Source organism: Podarcis vaucheri, assembly GCF_965113315.1.
Source record: "Podarcis vaucheri genome assembly, chromosome: 3".
Lineage (NCBI taxonomy): Eukaryota > Metazoa > Chordata > Lepidosauria > Squamata > Lacertidae > Podarcis > Podarcis vaucheri.
Window position 1 is genome coordinate 13,165,598 of NC_138761.1, and position 19,277 is coordinate 13,184,874.

Here is a 19,277-nt window from a genome sequence, read left to right on the forward strand (position 1 = left end):
TCTGGTCCTGCCTGCTTTTCACCTCTCGGACTGCTTACTGTGGGCATGCGGCCCTCATAAGGTTGCGCAGAGCGTAGTGTGGCCCCTGGGATGAAAAAGGTTCCCCACGCCTGCTCTTTTGGTGCAGATGGTTCTCCCTGACCCTGAATTCCACACCCCCAGTTTACATATCCACATCTGCCGACTGCTTTCTGTCTGTAGGACTGGATCGTGCGCCTGAAGGCATTTGCCGATATCACAGCTGGCTTCCTGGCTCAAAACCGTTAGTACAGCTAGGGACATCGTACCTGTCGGTCTCTATTTCTCGTCTTCCGCAACGAAGAGATCTCATTACATCTCAATTACTCACACAAACAGGGCGGCTTTAGCGGCAGAAATCTCAAAAGCTATTAACAAAACGAAAAACTCACAACAAAAGATCATTGAGACAGTCGCAGTGCAACCGGGGTGCGGTGGGGGGGGGAGCCTTGAAGGATTTAGAGTTCAGGAAATAGAGGGTGCCTACATGGGCACTGGAGCGAGTGGCTGGGTGTGACGGCGACTCAACTGAACACAAGCTGAATGCGGAGGGGTGTGTGGTTGCAGTGGGAGAGAAGGAGGAAAGGGAATTTGGAGGGCCGGCAAATCAGGGAGGAACAGGGGAGAAAAAGCAGCCCGTGGCCTTCTGCAAACCGCTCTGCGTCTTTCAATGTCCAGAACGAGGCCGGTCACTAGCCGTCCATCTGCCACTAAAGTTTTTGTAGTTTTGGTAGGTTTGGGAGCGGTAACTAACCCGAGGAGATTCCTGGTCTGGTGGCAAACCATTCTGGGATACCTGCTCTCCTTTTGTGCCGTCCCTGTTGGGAAAGAGAGAGAGAGAGAAAGTGAGAAAGAGACTGGAAAGGAGAAGCACAGGTGCAACACCGTAGACCAGGACATTTGCCATGGGCATCCAGGAACACTGAAGAAAACCCTGGTGAGCTGCCTGGCCTCTGTAACACATTCTGGGGGCGCACACTTCTTTCCTGTGGGGGTGCCTTGGCAGCCATGTGGGATTTCACGGCCCACTTTTGCCTCTGGCCCTTGGAAGATTGCCCCAAAGGAAATCCTGGCCTTGGGCAGATATAAAAGGCTTCCGATAACTTCTATGGACTACCCAATGCTGCCGCTTACCAGTGCTGGATTTACGTATATGCTAAACAAGCTATAGCTTAGGGCCGCACTCTCTTGGGGCCCTAAAAAAATTTAAAGGAAAAAAACACCTGGATGTACATTTCCAAAACATAAGATAAAAGCAAATAAAATAAAACCTGCACACAGCAACAGTGTTTTGTGTTGTGTAGGCTCCTATGATGTAAGTCATGGGCCCCGCCTGCTAACCTGCTCCCTAAAATATCACTGGTTTGCTCATTTCTATATATAGGGTGCCTACATTCTGCATGTGCAAAATGGCTTTAGATACCTATTAGGTCCATAAATCACCATATAGCATATATTCAACACGAAAAACAGCGGCAATTTGTTGCTGACAAAGGACAGCTGGACATGTAAAGGGCCCCATAACCTTCAGTAGCTTAGGGCCTCATCAAACCTAAATCCAGCCCTGCTGCTTACCATTGCTGAGACTCCTCTCCGGTCTTGGGGCTTGGCTCCGGAGAAGGAGGCTGCCTCTTCCTCTCTTCCTCTTCTTGCTGTCGACGTACTTCCAACAATTCCAACTGGGGAGCAGAGAAGAAACAGTGAAACTTTAGGGTCCCTCCATTTTCAGAAACGTTGGCCATCTTAGATCCTTGTTAGCTCCCTCAAAATGCCACTCCTGCAAGAACCTGATTAGCTGTTGGATTGGATTGGCTCAGGGGGGAAAAGGTGAATTATTCCCCCCGCCCGCAGAAAACAGGAAATCATTCAGTTTATTTCTACCAGAGTCTAAATTTAGCTCTCTAACGTATTAGCTCTGTGACTCCCAGCAATTGGAGCTAGAACAAAGCCATCGTGCGTGAGCACATGCGTCCCTGAAATGGCTCCTGCGACTCACCGTAGTAAGTCTTTCAAGCGCCGAAAATCTCTCGTCCCAAGTTGCGGCGGACTTTTCGAACGCTTCGTGCCTCTTGATGAGCTTCTCTACTTCGTCCACGCTTTGACCGATCTCGCGGCTCGACAGGTACGGCTCCTGCCCCAGCAGCCAGGCCTCGGCGACGCTGGCGTCCCTCGAAAACTGGTGCACTTCCAAAACTAAGCCAAAGGCAGAAACGTCGGGTGCTCAGGGCCGGCAAGCACTGTGCAATGATAGGCCTAGCCTCTTAAGGCAGGCACTTTCTTAAAGACATGGCACCTTTCTCCTAGCTCTTGGGGGTCCTGTTTCATCAGGGTGTTACTAAACCAATCCTTTGGGAATGTCCTAAAGAGTCACCGATATATTTTCACCCAGGGGCATCCCCATGGTGGACAAAGGAAGCCAGAAATCATCGTCATCAATGATCTGTCCTTCACCCTAAGGTCCCATGTTGCGTTGAATGGACACTCCATGTATCTAGACCAGGGATGGAGAATCTATAACTCTCCATTTGTTGTTGGGTACCCATCACCCTTGACCAATGGGCAGTCTGGCTGGCGCTGATGGGAGCTGGAATTCATCACCCTACGGATGGCCCTTGCTTTCAACTTTTCCCTACCCCTCCAACACTTAAGTCAGCACTCCATGGCTACTGAGCATGCCCACACCCCACACTGGCTGTTTTGGGTTCTTTCCTCTTGGTTGTATCTCTGCAAGCCTTTGGGTTCCCTTAACCCTACTGATACGCCCTTTTGTTTCAGTCTCCCATTCCATACTATTGTTGTTGTTGTTTATTAATTTATATACTGCTTAATTGCAAAGGTGGCTTTTAAGTGGCTGGCTTTGTGCTTGCCATATGTCTTCTGTGTTCACATCGCCAGCTTTGCTACAACGGCAAACGCATACACTCCTGGCCGTGTATTAAAAAATGCCAACAACACTCAGGAAAGACTACCGCCTTAAAAAAACTACACGAGATCTCATTGCTCTAATAAGACAGACAAAGGGGGGGGGGTCTTACTCAGTCTCAGCCACTCCCATCTGTCTTCCCATTTGTCAATCATTTCTTTTCTCTTCTCTGTAAGCTGCAATAGCTTTTCCTTGATCTGCAAGGAATAAAAGAATGGAATGTTAGCATTGTACTACAGGCTTCTTCTTCTTCTGTCTTATATTTGACTTTAACAGAGCTGCATCTGGCATCATGTTAGGAAAAACAGGCTCTGTGTTTCACACCCAGACTTCTTGCTTGTCACTGGTGGACAGTGTCCATTGGATCTGGTAGGGGAAGGGGCTTGTTGGGAGGGTGGGGGAAAACAACATGAGCCCTGGTTTGGGATGATGTGACAATAGACTCTGGTTTGTTTTGTCTGTGGAGGAGAAGGAGGGGAGGAGCACTATGAGAACGCTTCAGTAGCGTGTATGAGCAGAGCTGGCGTATAAATTGATTAGATTAGATAGCATGGGACACAGCGACAGAGATAAAATAGATTAGCTAGGATACGGTAATAAAAAGGGATCCATTATATTAGGAAGTCAGGATACAGATTAGATTGATGGGATAGGATAAATTAGATCAATAAAATAGGATACTGTTATGTACTGAAGTTCTCACCCTGGGCCAGCAGGGGGATACTGTAGATAGTTATGCAAATGAAGGATCAAAAGTGACGTTCAGTGATTGGATAGCTTGTATGCAAATGAAGGATCGAAAGTGACGTTCAATGATTGGATAGTTTTAGAAAGTTGCAACAGTTACGATTGTTCTGGAGCTCTATATAAGCAGGCTGACTGAGCTCCTCAGTTCAGTTCTGTTCCAGCTTACAAATAAAGAGCTGCTTTGGAAGATATGTTTACAGATACATTAGATCGCCAGGACAGATAGAGCCCATTAAGTAGGGTCCACAGAAGGGAATGCAAAGCACTTTGGTGAAGTCAAGATACATAACAAAACCTAGATTCAATTAATATAGATGGTCCTTAGGTCTGAAACGGTGATCCTTATATGTTGTTTTTCAACCACCACTCCTGCATAGTTGCAGAGAGCAAGCACACTGTACCTCTTCTGACGCATAGTGTTTCCTCGCCAGCAACGATTTGCCCAGCTCAATGCAAGTCGTAAAGCTGTCATTACGGGCATCTATTTCTGCTTTGATTCCCTGGTGATTGTTCATCAGCAGTTCTACGGAGGAAACATCCCTGAAACGAAATGGTGGTTCAGAAAGTCGCACGCTCGGTTTATTAAATGCTTTTGCAGCCCACCGCCAACAGAAACTGAAGCCTAGTTCTCATGGAGGCAGTAAGCCTGTGATCCTCAGGTGTGCAACCTCCACCTGTAGGTGGGGCTCATAACCATTTTACAGACAGGAAGACTGAGGTGGAGAGTTAGCAGCCAAGTGTGTCGCTGGCTGAGAACGGATCTGAACTGAAGCCTCCTGAGTCCAGTTCAATCCCAACATTATGCTTCAAGAATGCTAGGTAGCCCTCACCAGCAACAGCCACACGGACACAGCTAGAAGCCTAGCGCTAAACATTTGGCTCGTTGTTCCACATTACCAGTGCCGGATTTATGTATAAGCTAAACATGCTATATCTTAGGGCCCAACTCTCTTGGGGGCCCCCAAAAAATTTAAAGGAAAAAAACACCTGGATGTACATTTCCGAAATGTAAGATAAAAAACAAATAAAACAAAACCTACATACAGCAACATTGTTTTGTGTTGTGTAACCTTCCTATGATGTAAGTAAAGGGCCCCGCCTGCTAACCTGCTCCCTAAAATATCACTGGTTTGCTCATTTCTATATATAGGGTGCCTACATTCTGCATGTGCAAAATGGCTTTAGATACCTATTAGGTCAATAAATTACCATATAGCATATATTCAACACACAAAAACAGCGGCAATTTGTTGTTGACAAAGGACAGCTGGAAATATAAAGGGCCCCATTACCTTCAGTAGCTTAGGGCCTCATCAAACCTGAATCCGGCCCTGCACATTACCTAGGCTTCTCTTGGGCTTCGATCTGACGAATGACATCCTCCATCCAAAGCATGAGATCTCGGACCATGCTGAAGAAGCGGAATTTGTCCCCGGTGTCTACCAGCCTGACCCTGCGCCCCTCGCAGGCATCCAGCAAGGTCTTCCACGCTTCCAGAACCTCATTTTCACGCCTTTGGATATCGTCGGCCTTGTCTCCAGCGTAAGCAGACTGGAGGCGGGCGGCATCTTCTTGCAGTTGCCTTACCTGGGGAGGGAAGAAAGAGAAACGCCATCAGCCAACGCGATTGTTGGAAGGCCTGCCATGGAATTATAGCCAGGGCTTCATCTAGGCTGCAAAACCTGGGAGATGAGCAATGTTGCAGAATGTGGCAGCGGGTACAGAATTATTATTATTATTATTATTATTATTATTATTATTATTATTATTAATAATTTTTATTTATACCCCGCCCTTCCCAGCCAAGTTGAATGAATACAACTTAAAAACAAGATTAGAATACAACATTAAAATATTGAAACATTAAAATGCAGCCTCATCACAGGAGGAGAAAGGAAAAGGGAAAAAGAAAGAGGGGGAGGGAATCAAATTGGCTCCAAGCCAAAGGCCAGGCAGAACAACTCTGTCTTACAGGCCCTGCGGAAATATATCAGATCCTGCAGGGCCCTGGTCTCATGAGGCAGAGCGTTCCACCAGGCCGGAGCCAGAGTTGAAAAGGCCCTGGCTCTGGTTGAGGCTAATCTGACTTCCTTAGGACCCGGGACCACTAGGGTGTTGCTGTTTATGGACCTTGAGGCTTGAGGCTCTCTGTGGGGCATGCTGGGAGATATGACCACCTTGGCTTCTTATTTCAAAACAAGAACCAACCACCAAGTTCCTAGCCCTTATGACTGCGAAGGTAAGTGTTAGGGAACTGCCATCAGCTCAGAGGCGAAAGGTGGGAGGGCAGTTGGGTTACAGGGAGCCTCCAAAGATCGTGCGAAGCAGCACTTCCTCCGCGGAGGAGGGAAGCCACGCCTCCAGTGGGAAAGGGGTACAGGGCTCGGAGGATGCAAGGGAGAGCCACAGCACTGAGCATGGACAAAGCGGGGGGGGAGGCGGGTCGCCCTCTGCCCACCCCCTCTCTGCGCAGTCGTTTTACGCGCAGAGAGGGGAGGCGTAGGTTGGGGGTCAAAAGACTACTCTGCTGGGGAAAGTTTAAGGACCGCCCACTCCCGGATTCTGCTAGTGACTGAGTAAGACATCCTGCACTGTGAATGTTTTTGCACCAATAATAAAGCCTTTGAAAAGACCAGTGGGGGTCTTGCCTGTCCGCTCTCGAGCAACCACACCGGCAGACATAACAATAAGCTTTAAGACATATGGGCAACCAAGACCAGCCCAAGTCATTTTACTGCCTGAGGCAAAGGACAAGATGGCACTCGCCTGATTCCATGTACGGAAGCCAATCAGATTGACTGATGAGTCTTACTTGAACATTGGGACAGAGGGCAACAGACCAGCTTAGGTGGCACAGGGAAGGCTGTGTGGCACACAAACAAAGCTGTGCCCTCCGACACTTTACCACCACTACCCAACCCCCAGCATTTGCCACCTGAGGCACTGTCTCATTCTGCCTAACAGCAGGGGCGGCCGAGTTCCACAAGGGAAGAATTGAGTCTATGGAGGAGGAAGCTTGCAATGTGCTACCCCCTTAGCTAATTGTAAGAAGGCAGGTAGATAAAGGAAAGGTAAAGGGGCCTTTAGGTCCAGCTGTGGCCGACTCTGGGGTTGCGGCGCTCATCTCACTTTATTGGCCGAGGGAGCCGGCGTACATGTGGCCAGCATGACTAAGCCACTTCTGGCGAACCAGAGCAGCGCACAGAAACGCTGTTTACCTTCCCGCCAGAGTGGTACCTATTTATCTACTTGCCCTTTGACGTGCTTTCGAACTGCTAGGTGGGCAGGAGCAGGGACCGAGCAACGGGAGCTCACCCCGCCGTGGGGATTCAAACCGCCGACCTTCTGATCGGCAAGTCCTAGGCTCTGTGGTTTAACCCACAGCGCCACCCGCATCCCTTGGCAGGTAGGTAGGTGTAGCTAAAAGTAGATTGAGGTTGGTGGGCAGCCATGGGGGATCACCCTAGAAGACCAGAAAACAAAGGAGAGCTGCTGGCAGCCCATATCAATGCACAACCTTCTTTCTTGACCACCTGAAACAACGTAGATCCCTGCATTAAGGGGGCTGTGCTAAAAAATACTGTCTCAGCATGCACACCTGTGTCCCTAAGGCCTGAATGTCGTGTTCGAACGTTGTATGCATCCTCTGCAAGGTTTCCACCGTGTTCTGATCCCTCCCAAGCTCCTCGGGCAGCTTCTTGTGTTTGTCCTGTATCCGCCCGAAGATCTCCTTGGCATCGTGGTAAAATTTGTGCAGTTCATAAGAGGCGGCAAGGATCTGCGTTCTCGTGTCGATGAGTTCCAGGAGGTCAGCCCAGGCCTCGTTGAGACCGTCCTTCCACTCGGCGATGGTGGCGGCATCAGAATGTCCGGAGTTGATGAGATCATCGGCCATGTGGTTGACGGTGTCCACGCGCTCCTGCCCAATGTTGCCGGTGTCCCGGGCAAATTCGCGGAATCGCTCTTGCAACATCTGGAAAGAGAGAGGCCGTTAAGGAAACGGGCTCCAAATCAAGTGGAAGGCCACTTTCCAGCTTGCTCAGGTAACAATACATTAGAGCATTGGTGATGTTTGAAAAGAGACTAACATTAGCAACACGGGACTGCGCATATGTATGTGCATGCGTCTATGTGAATGATGTACACCTGTTTACCTGAATGAGCATCTCCAGCCCCATTGTCCAGCCCAGACACTGAGGTCCAGCTCTGAGGGCCATCTGGCAGTTTCTTCACTGTGAGAAGTTAAGTTACAGGGAGCCTGGCAAAAGGCCTTCTTGGTAGATGCACCTGCCTGGTGGAATGCCCTCCCATCAGATGTCAAAGAGCTAAACAATTATATGACTTTTCATAGACACCTGTATTGGAAAGCTTTCAATATCTGATGTTTTGTTGTGTTCCTTTATATTCTGTTGGAAGCTGGCCAGAGTGGCTGGAGCAACCCAGTCAAATGAGCAGGGTACAAATAATAAACTGTTAGTATTATTTACACATGCATATTATTGAGACTATTCCCATTGCCTGTATTAATTGTCAGATTGCGACACTTTGTACAATTTAACAGCAAGGGTCAAAGATCATTGCTTCTCACACCACAAAAGGCCTTTTTTTTGCTCCCCGTAGAAGCACTGGGTAAAATGACCTAGCTCCAAGTAGGTTAAAGTGGTGTGCGTGATCCCTGCCACCATTTTGTCCTCATAACAACTTTCTGTGGTAGGTTAGGTTGAATGTCAGTGAGTGGCCAAAGATCAGTTGTGGACCTTCATGGCTAAATGGGGATTTGAACCTTGAACTCCCAAGTCCAAGTCCAACACTGTAACCACAACAGCTCTTGTGTGTGTGTGTGTTTGTGTGTGTGTGTGTGTGTGAAACAGTGTGGAATACAAGTTTTGGTTTCCATTTCTTGTTCTGTGGCCAACTGGCCTTTCCAACCATGGATGCTACTTGTAGACTGCCTTGCATAGTAACGAAATACAGGAAAAAAATAAAACAACGGCAAATTGTGGAAAGCTGAAAAAATGGGAAGGATCATCTGATCATCTTACTGTCACATGTTCATAATCCTGTCCCAGCTCGTGGGATCCGGCCACCACTTCCCTTTCGGCAATCCACTGCTCCAAGTCATCCACTTCGCGGTTCAACTGGAACAGCCTGTGTCTCTCGTCGAGCTTGCCTCTCCTCTCCTCAGAGAGGTCTTTCAGGCCTGCGTACAGCTTGTCTACTTTGGACTGCCGCATGCTAATGCGCTCACTGAGGGGAAGACAAGGGAATGTATGAGAAGAGAGACAAATCCATCCACTTAAAACAAAAAAATTAACATACAATTTTATTTGGAGGCACAGTTCCTCTTCCTTCTACAAAAGCGCCACGGGCACTAGGCACAAAATCAGGGTTGCCATGTTTCAAGCAGTGAAAATCTGGACAGAAAACTTGTTATGCTTTTTATTTTTTCTTTCCCGGCCCCAAGTTGTTGAGCTTCTTTGGCAAATTTGCAAAAAGAGAGAGGAAGTTTCCGAGCTATTTTTGAGGGAAATCACCAATACGGGTTTCCATACGTCCAGATTTTCCCGGACATTTTAGCGCCTTCCGCTCAGATACTACTTCCGACGGCAGTATTCTGGTTACATCTGGGAAATTCCGGACGTATGGCAACCCGACACAAAATGGCCACTGCTAGGATGTGGCATAATGCAAAATGGCTGCCGCACTGTAAAGAATAGAAAATGGTACAGGCATGGCACCCCAGCCACTGCCATACACAGACAGAAGCTCTTTGCCCCTCTCATCTTCTCAGAATGGATGGTAGAGTGAATGTCCAATTCGGGCAACGAGTGAAATGTACAAGGAAGGAGAGGCTGAGCCAGTGCAAACAGGAACTGAGCAGGAAGAATGGAGAGTCTCTCATGCCCTGTGGATATTTTGAGGGGATATTTGAGGGGCCGACCTTTCATAGGTGCCGTTGGTGGTACTGGCAGGTACCTTGGAGGGGCCACACTGGTGACTCCAGGGAGATGCAATCTGTGTCTGTCTAACTGCTGAATGACTAAATTTATTGTTTATTTGCTTTAGATATAAATGGGATCACTCATTTGGCTCACTGATTTCAGGTACATGATCCTAAGCAAGTGCTGGTTACATGTGTTGCCAGCACAGATATATGGTGAAATTGCTTACAAATTGAATTTTTCTTATTTTAGTGGTGTGTTTACTTACCAGTTAAAAAAAACAGAGTTTTCTCATGCAGGCACATTTAAGCTATATTCTCAAAGAAGCATGCAAACTGTATTTCTTAATTCCTAGAGTCCTAACCCTTTCTGCTTTTTAGTGGTTTTACTAAAAGACAGGTGGATTGGGGGGTGGGGTTTACTAAAAACATTTCGCTTATTATTTTTACGTTGTAACAGTAACAGAAGAGCGTGAGCCGCATTGTTAGGCTTTTTCTGTTTGTCAAATTGTTTGGGATGATTTGGATTTTTAGTGGCATGGTTATAATAGGTATTTTTCTGCATGTGCTCACACATTTCACATCCTGTTGATTCCCCAAAGCCAAACAGACATCCAGAATTAGTTGTAAATAATAATTATCACACCTTATTGGACTTGCCTCTTACACCTGGGATGGGGATCGTCAAGCCCGGGGGCCAAATGTGGTCCCTTGTCTCTCTATCTGGCCCTTGGGACTCTTACCAGTCCATGCCCCCCACACTGCAAGCCACAGCCCTTTCCTAGCCCTGCTCTGCAGCAGCCTTAACTCCTTTTGCCTAGCTGGAATATGTCCTTCATCTTAGACAATGCTTCTTGCTTGCCTGGATGGAGAAATGTTTGTGTGGAAAAAGCGCTGCCTTTTGCATGGCCGGAATATAGCCTACTGCACGAGCCTACGAGTAAAATCCATTGCTCTGCCCATTTTTCCTTCTGGCCCCACCCATGCGGCCTCTGAAATGTTGCTTATGATATAATGTGGCCCTCATTCCGCAAAAGGTTCCCCTGCCCTGCCTTCCACCTTTCCAGTTATTGATGCAATTTGCCAGTGCCACTTGCTGTCATATTTGGGAAGCTGGCGGCTCAGTAAATTTGTTGCGGGGGTCAAATCTGGCCTGTAGGAAACATCAGCCTATTGCCCCCGATCTAGCTCATCGATTGTAGTGGAGCTAGGACACCAGAACAAGGTTCACAAAATCTGACAGTTTCCAGTTTTGTTTGTTTTAAAAAGACAAGCCTGGGAGATGTGCGCTAAGATACTTTCCAGACCTGACAGCCCGATTCTACGACTTTTTCCCATGACCCAGAGGAAAAGGCTCAGATGTCCAGGATTTCCGCCAGCGATGAATGCTATTGATAAACAGATCATCCACATCACTGGAAAGCCTTCTTCCGCAGCCTGAGTGTGTTTAAATTTCCAAAGGAAATGCAATGCAATTTTGATCGATGCATCGCTTATTTCCTGTCCAGTGAATGACAATTTAGGAGCACATGCAAGTTGGCAAATCGTTTCTGGATCCATGCAGAACAGGACAGAGGAGAAACTAACTCTCTCCATGAACTCTCCCCCCCCCCCAGTTTTCTCTGCCCAGTTTATGCTGAATTCCAAAATCAGCTGTCAAATATGAATTATTTACCATTTCCTTTGTTAGACTGCATTTGGGTTTTCCCCCCCTTTTGGCGCTCCCTGCCTCCAGTTTCCTTTTTCAGGGGACAATTGTCTCGGATTCATACAGCTGTTCATCTTGAATTTCTGATTACCTTTGTCTGTTTGATATAAAGGCCTCCATCTTACCCTTCTTTGGAACCTCCCTGCAGGTCAGTGGACAGCGTGCAAGCGATACTCTGAATTCTACCTTTGTTCCTTTTCTCTTTTTAATAGCTAAATATGTGTTTCTTTATTCTTATTATTGGAATTTGTAACCCACCTGAAAGGATTCATTGGAGGCTAAAAGGGTTATTAAACATAAAAAGCACAGCAAAAAGCATCTAAAAATATAAAAACACTCTTTGGGCATCATTTATTCGAAGACAAGATAGGGAATGTTAAATATTTATTTGTGTGGTATGTTCCTATTGGCAGCTCTGTTGCTCAGGTTCAATATTATTTCTCCCAGTAGTCTGACAGAAGCCTGGCACTACTGGATAACTGATCAGCTTAACAGTTTAAACTAAACACAGTTCCCCATGATGTCCAAACTTGAGGAACTGTTTTGTTTAAACTATGGTTACTGAGAGCATACCTTAGCTCCAGATCCAACCTTGTTCTGAAACCATAGCATAGGTAAACCATGGTTTCCTGAGAACAAACGTCATGGGAAACTGGGCTTAGTTTAAAAGTAGAAGTTGAAGCTTTCAGTTCTCCTCTGGTGTGCAAAAGCAGCAGCATTCACATAGTGGGGCACCATTGTTCCTAGTTATGTGTTTACTGGACCATAGTCTAAGCTCACCATTTGTTTGTTGGTTAGCCAGGATGGGGAGTGCAGAAAGGAAACTACGCTTGATGGACTTAAATCCAGCATGGCAGTTCTTAAAAATTCCTTGGGGAAACGGCAAACTACAAATATAAAACAGTAAGAGTCACCTCTCTGGATGATTGTCTGCCACCAAAGTCCTGCTAGTCTTGGATAGCTGGTGCACGGTCTCAGCATAATCTTCTACGGCCTGCTCCAAAATCTGGTGCTTCTTCAACATGGAAACTGCACTTTGTTCATCCTAAAGTGGCGAGAGAGAATGTCATTTTCTTTGCATGACACCATGGTGGAGGGAATCATCTTGGTGTGCATAAATAGGGAGGGTTTCACCTAACAAACCCTGTCAGGAGAAGCCCCCTTCTTCCCCGTGCATCCCCCAAATCGGTTTGGTTGTGTGTGTCAGAGAACCCCCAGAACAGGGACTGAGGGGAGGGGGAATTGTTCTGCCTGGCAAGCTGAAATGCTTGCACAGACGTCGTTTCTAATAGCCTGAAATCGCATTCCACCCACAATGCATATTATAATGTATATTTTAAACTATTTTTACTTATACTTGGGCTTTTTGGGGGGGTCAACTTTTTTAAAACTTCTGTCTTTTATTGGTAATTTTAAGGCACCGATAATTTTAATGAGACAAAGTTGCAGGAGGCGTCCACTAACATGAACAGACGCAGGACTGCCCCTCCGTCATGCTGCTGTCTGCTCCCAACTCAGTAATATCCAAAGGCAGACCCACACCAAGATAAGCGGGGGCGGAAAGAGGGCTGAAGTGCACTAGGGTCCAGGAGCAGCTCTAGGGGGGCAGAGTATAATAATATAATATAAATTTATTATTTTGGTCACAGGCCAGTTCCAGCTCACATACAATATCAGGGAAGTCATAAAACACGATAGGGATACATTTGTACTTGCAATTGGGTATAACAGGGACAATACAGATATAGCAGCAGTTAAAAATATATAAGTTAAATCTTAATCACTAACATATAACCTAAAAGTGGTGGTGGGAAAAGGAAGTATGTGTGGGATTGAGTGTGGGTAGGTATGAATATTTTAAAGGATTGTATGAAATCTATGTTTGTCTGTATATTCGTAATATGTATGTATTAGTGTTGAATTATTTTAAGAAAAGAAAAAAGAAAAGAAAAGAAAAAAATGTAACCTAAAATTGTCATTTAAGGCCTTAGTCAGTATGGTAGCACAGCTTGTTCCCTAAGCTTTATGGCAGTCTCACAGAATGTGGCCACCCTTCACGTGATCTCTGGATCCTTGTACTCTACCAGGGATTTTAGACATTGAAGTTCGGACCCATTTGAAGATTTTTGTATAGCAGGGATGACAAGTACCAAACGTATATCCCCATAGAAACGACAGTGTAACAAGACATGAGAGAAAAGTTTCTACCTCCATCAAGCTGCAGGGGCAGACTTGTTCCGCATATAGTTTACCCTCAAATCTGCCCTGCAATAAGGAAGATGGCAGCACGTTGAATCTAGCAAGGGTAAATGACAGTCTGTATTTAGGTACAGTGGTACCTCTGGTTGTGAACGGGATCCGTTCCGGAGCCCCGTTTGCAATCTGAAAGGAACGCAACCCGCGTCTGCGCATGCGCGGGTTGCAATTCGCCACTTCTGCGCATGTGCGTGGTGTCATTTTGAGCGTCTGCGCGAGTGGTGAAACCCGGAAGTAACCCTTTCTGGTACTTCCAGGTCACCCCGGGATGCAACCTGAAAAAACGTATCATGAAGCAAACGTAACAAGAGGTATGACTGTATTTGTAATTTTGACAGATATATTGCTCCCATTCTCTTTTATTTATTTATTTATTTATTTATTTATTATTTTATTAAAGGGTGTTTATTCATCTCACTCACGTGACATTGCAGTTCCACGTCCCAGATTAGAGGGGGGCAGAATGAAGATGCACGAAGAGCCTCCAGGCATCAGTGCCACTTACTGGGAGAGGCAGTGGCGAGGTCAGGGTGGCACAGATGAACCAGCAGAGCCAATCTGGCACTCTGACTGGTATCTCTTTGCAGACCTGACCATGCCTCTGCCAAGCTCCCCCCACCTTCTGGTAAACAGGAGTGACGCTGCCACCAGGAGGCTATTGCAATGCAGCGCAACCTCACTAGGCAAGCCACTCCTGTTTGAGCGGCACTCTAGTCTTGACAGGTGGCATATGTGCCAAAAGGCTGGGCTACCCACTAACTGCCATAAATTACTGAAGGAGGTAAGAACATGAGAAGAGTTCTGCTGTACCAGGCCAAAGGCTCACCGAACACTCTCAGCATCCTGATCTTTTCAACGCAGGGGTTTCAAGTCAGGCTACAAGCTCCCTTTCCTGACTTCAGGAAGTTTGAAAAAGAGGGGCATCTATCCAAATGAAATGGCTGAAAGCTCCAGAAAAGATATAAGCCACTGGGAAAAAAGGCAAACACAAGGAAACGGATCCAAGCCAAAAGGCAGGTTGTGAATTGGCTGGCTAAGATTTATAAAACAGAATCAGATAAGTGTTAGAAATGTAAAAGAGTGGAGGGAATGTTCCTCCACATGTGGTGGACATGTAAAAAGGCAAAAAGGTATTGGGAAATGATTTATAATGAACTGGGGGGAAATGTTCAAAACTACTTTCCCCCAAAAAGCCAGAGTCCTTTTTGTTGGGGATAACTCACGACTGAAATTCCCAGGTGTCAGAAAAGGTTATTTATGTATGCAACTACCATGGCCCATTTTTTGTTAGCCCAAAAATGGAAAGTGAGTGAGCTCCCAACTAAAGAGGATCAACAACTTATGAATATGAGCAATTTGCCGATTTAACATATAGAATAAGAGAGCAAGAAGAACATATGTTTAAAGAAGATTGGAAAGCATTTATTGAATATGTGGGAAATACTTGTATACAGTTGAAAATGCTGGCAGCATTAAGATAAATTCAAGAGTAATTTTTTTATGGATGTAAAAGTGGGAAATTGATTTGAATGGTTATAGTAAAATATGCAGGGATGTAGGATATATAAAATGAACCATGGAAAGAGAAGAAGGGAAGTCCCTGGATATTTTAAAGTTTGTAAAATGTTTATTTGAAATTGTAAAATGGGAAATTCAATAAAAAATATTCTAAAAAAGAAAAGACGGTTGTGAATTAGCTGATAGTGGCAGGTTAGGTTGCAATTATAATAGGACCTATAACCAAGGCAAGTCAACATGAACCAAGTAGAGGAGAAGTCGAATGGAATCCATTCTGGAAGTCCGTTCAACTTCCAAAACGTTTGGAAACAAAAGCACAGCTTCCGATTGGCTGCAGGAAGCTGCTGCAGCCAATCAGAAGCTGTGGAAGCCCAGTCGGATGTTCAGGTTCCGAAGAACGTTCGCAAACTGGAACAATCACTTCCGGGTTTGTGGCGTTCGGGAGCCAAAACGTCCAAGTACCAAAGTGTTTGGTATCCAAGGTACGACTGTATAAACAAACCTGGGATATTTTGTTTGTTTGTTTGAAAAAAGTGTTCACAAACTAGGGCTAGAAAATAGGGCTTTTTTGCTCTACCCTAACAAAAACTTGAGAATCCACAGCATATAAAGCAAATAAGAGACAGGGCAGCGAAGGAAGAAGATGGGGCTTGATTTCTCTTAAGTGGTTCAATCATGTTCTAAAACCGACTTCAGCAAGCGTGCACTGAGAAGCACAAGAGTTTGGGGGAAGAAATTACAGGTATCTGCTGGCTCACTCCAGCTACCCTGTGCAGTCGTACTGTTTTGCTGTGGCTGTATTTTGTAAACTCACAGAACCTTGACATGTTCTGACTGCGCCTGGGTAGCAGTTCTTGCTGGATATTTCTGTGTCATTAAACATAAATGACGTCACACTTTCCACAGAAAGGGGGGGGGGACACACACAGAGAGAAAAATAGAAATGTAGAAAAATTGAACCTTTCAATCAAAGCAGCAAAAATAGAAACAGGCACTGACTACTGGAAGATGGATTCTGGGCTAAATGATGCTTATAACTGCGCCAATGCATTAAACTTCTCCATCAGCCAAATTATTTATAGAACCTGAAAGTGATTTCTGCTGGGCAGTGACTGTTACTCATTTATCTCAGTCTACCTCTGCAACTCTCTGGGGAGGATTTCATAAAAACATATGGGACCCCAATTGGTGTTGGGCGGTAGAATAACAGAAATGTAGAGTTGGAAGGGACTCAAAGGGTCATCTACTCCAACCTCTGCAATGCAGGAATCTCAGCTAAATCATCCATGACAGATGGCCGTCCAACCTCTGCTTACTAACCTCCAAGGAAGGAGAGTCCACAACTTCCCAGAGACCGCACATGTAAGTAAAATCACATATAGTAGGGAACACCAACTAAAAAGCCAGTAAACACCTTCTAAACCTCTAGAAGCCCTTGGAAAACCCAGCAGCACTTATTAGCCATTTTTCCTTCTCTTTTTGCACCCCTTTTACAGTTTTTGAAATCGTATTCGAGCCGCTTTTGCCATTTTCGCACATTTTCGCCATTTAAATCAAATTTATTTATTGATTTCCTAGTGCCACACAAAGACTTGGTTGTGAGTCAGTCAAATGCGCCTTAAGTGGGGAGTTGCCTGTATACCCGTTGAGTTTTCCTGCACTAGATTGCTGTACACTTGATGACTGAGGTAACTGAACCAACTCTACCCCAAGCTACTGTGTTTGAAATGGTATGTTGTGTTTGTGGTGTCAGATAACCCAATCAAACATGCGAGTATAGCTAAAGGAGCGTCTCCACCCCCATCGCTCAGCCTGGACGCTGAGGTCCAGCTCCAAGGGCCTTCTGGCAGTTCCCTCCCTGAGAGAAGTGAGGTTACAGGAAACCAGGCACAGGGCCTTCTCGGTGGTGGCGCCTGCCCTGTGGAACGCCCTCCCATCAGATGTCAAGGAAATAAACAACTATCTGACTTTGAGAAGGCATCTGAAGGCAGCCCTGTTTGGGGAAGTTTTTAATGTTTGATCATGTTTTTAGTATTATGTTGGAAGCTGCCCAGAGTGGCTGGGCAAACCCAGCCAGATGGGCGGAGTATAAATAATAAATTATTATAATTATTGTATGAGAGAACATGGTTGGAATGTGTGCTTCTAATCAAGTGTACGGAAATCAGATTGACAGTACATGCCTATGTTGAACCAGTCCTAAGGACCATTGGGGCCCATAGCTCTATGAAGGGTATATGGGATATTTGGCAACAAAATTGCAGCACCCCTCATAAGATGGCAGTTCCCGGAGTCCTTCGAAGCCATGTCGATTAGCCTGGTTTCCAAACTGGCATAAACCGATAGTGCAGATGTCCCCTGGTGCCCGTAGGCCGTGTCTACATGGATGCTGACTTACCTTGGCCTTCTCTTCTGACATCATGTAGAGTTCCTGTTCGCTCATCCAGGCTTCGGCCTCCGCGGCGTCAAAGTAGTATTGCTGGGCTTTGTGGGACTCCTCAAGGCGCTTGTGGCGTTTCTCCGTCTCCTCTATCAGGAGGCTCCACAGCTGCTGCAAGTCTGCGAGCCGCTGCTGGATTGCTTCGGCATTAAGGCTGCTGTCTGTAATGATGTTTTGGCTCCTCTCGAAAATGTCGTCGATGCGAGGCTGGTGCCCCTGGATTTCCTTCTGAAGTGTCTAATGTGGGAAATTCAACACTCGGGTTGGAAATAGCTCATCGAACAAACACTTTGGGAAGAAAGACAACGGGAAGTCAGCCAGGAGGGCAGACTCCCAGAATGCTGTGTGAGAGAATTTGAGAGCACAAAATGTTCTGATGGTACCTGTGCTTCCATCAGTCATTTTGGCCCAGCGGCATAAATTTCAGCGGGCTAAAGGGACTCATTACTATTAGGGGGAAGGCAAATAGAGGACAACTCAAAGGCCTTTGGGCCTTTATGTTACACTCGCCACAGAGACTGGTATCTCCAGGGTGACTTTCGCATCTTACAGTGTTATCCTTTAATACAGGGTTTTCCAAGCTTGGGTCCCCAGCTGTTTTTGGACCACAATTCCCATCATCCCTGACCACTGGTCCTGCTGGCTAGGGATGATGGGAGTTGTAGTCCAAAAAAACAAGATGGTGACCCCAGGTTGGGAAACACTGATTTAATATTTAATAAGATGTGTGTTGGGACCACAGATAGTTATTTATATTTGCACACTGTCTTTACACATAAACGGTGCCAAGGTGCCATCCTTTGAGTTTTAGCACCTGCTGTCCATGGCAGTAGAGTCCGCATGCAGGAGAACCCAATGACAAGCGTAACTTATAGGGCAGGTTGCTTTAATTGGATCTCTTTACCCTGGCCTTTGGACACCTGAAATGTATGTTTTTAGGGCCCACCCTCCTCCTGTGACTCTAATCTGTTTTAACTGTTTTTAACTCTGAATTTTAAATTGTTGTCACCAGCCCTAGGACCTGTTGGTGAGGGGTGGGTAATACACTTGATCACAACCACCACCACCACCATCCATCCTGGAGACACGTTGGGAAGAGAGGATTCAACTTCTGGCATTGCCACTGATGTCTTAGGTGAGATCTGGGCGATATCTCTGTACCACCGGTCTCATAATCCGTAAAAAGGGCACAACACTTTTGCCAAATCTGACCACAATGCAAAGTGTACACTAAAGACTAGGAGGTGGCCAGGTGCCCAGGGGGTAGGGGTAGGGTGATTTCAAAAATGGCAAATGTGTTTTCTGGGCTCTACTTGCGTGTTTGTGGGTCAAAGTGATACAAGTACAGTGGTGCCCCGCAAGACGAATGCCTCGCAAGACGGAAAACTCGCTAGACGAAAGAGTTTTCCGTTTTGGAGGTGCTTCGCAAAACGAATCTCCTATGAGCTTGCTTCGCAAGACGAAAATGTCTTGCGAGTTCCTGCGGGTTTTTTACCTCCCCCCCTTTTTCTAAGCCGCTAAGCCGCTTATCAGCTGATCCGATAAGCTGATAAGCCGCTAAAAGCCGCTAATAGCGCTAATCCGTCAATGGGCTTGCTTCGCAAGACGAAAAGACCGCTAGACGAAGAGAATCACAGAACGGATTCTTTTCGTCTTGCGAGGCACCACTGTACTTCTTTTCGTCTGTCCACCTGCTCTACTCTGTTGGCTGATCCCTAGTATTATG

General features: G+C 46.1%; 1 protein-coding gene across 3 annotated transcripts in view; it reads right to left on the reverse strand.

Moving 5' to 3' along the window:
- Positions 1 to 19,277, reverse strand: part of SPTBN1 (spectrin beta, non-erythrocytic 1) — a 244,607-nt gene that overhangs the window by 17,707 nt on the left and 207,623 nt on the right. For 2 of the 3 annotated variants that reach the window (XM_082217180.1, XM_082217181.1), the window contains 10 exons: positions 17,510 to 17,788; positions 12,252 to 12,382; positions 8,731 to 8,935; positions 7,287 to 7,661; positions 5,031 to 5,275; positions 4,090 to 4,228; positions 3,054 to 3,138; positions 2,015 to 2,211; positions 1,594 to 1,697; positions 773 to 836 (listed from right to left, as the gene is read on the reverse strand). In XM_082217180.1, the coding sequence (XP_082073306.1) occupies positions 773 to 836; positions 1,594 to 1,697; positions 2,015 to 2,211; positions 3,054 to 3,138; positions 4,090 to 4,228; positions 5,031 to 5,275; positions 7,287 to 7,661; positions 8,731 to 8,935; positions 12,252 to 12,382; positions 17,510 to 17,788 (1,824 nt within the window). The remainder of the gene's footprint in view (positions 1 to 772; positions 837 to 1,593; positions 1,698 to 2,014; positions 2,212 to 3,053; positions 3,139 to 4,089; positions 4,229 to 5,030; positions 5,276 to 7,286; positions 7,662 to 8,730; positions 8,936 to 12,251; positions 12,383 to 17,509; positions 17,789 to 19,277) is intronic. The other variant, XM_082217182.1, reaches the window with a different exon arrangement.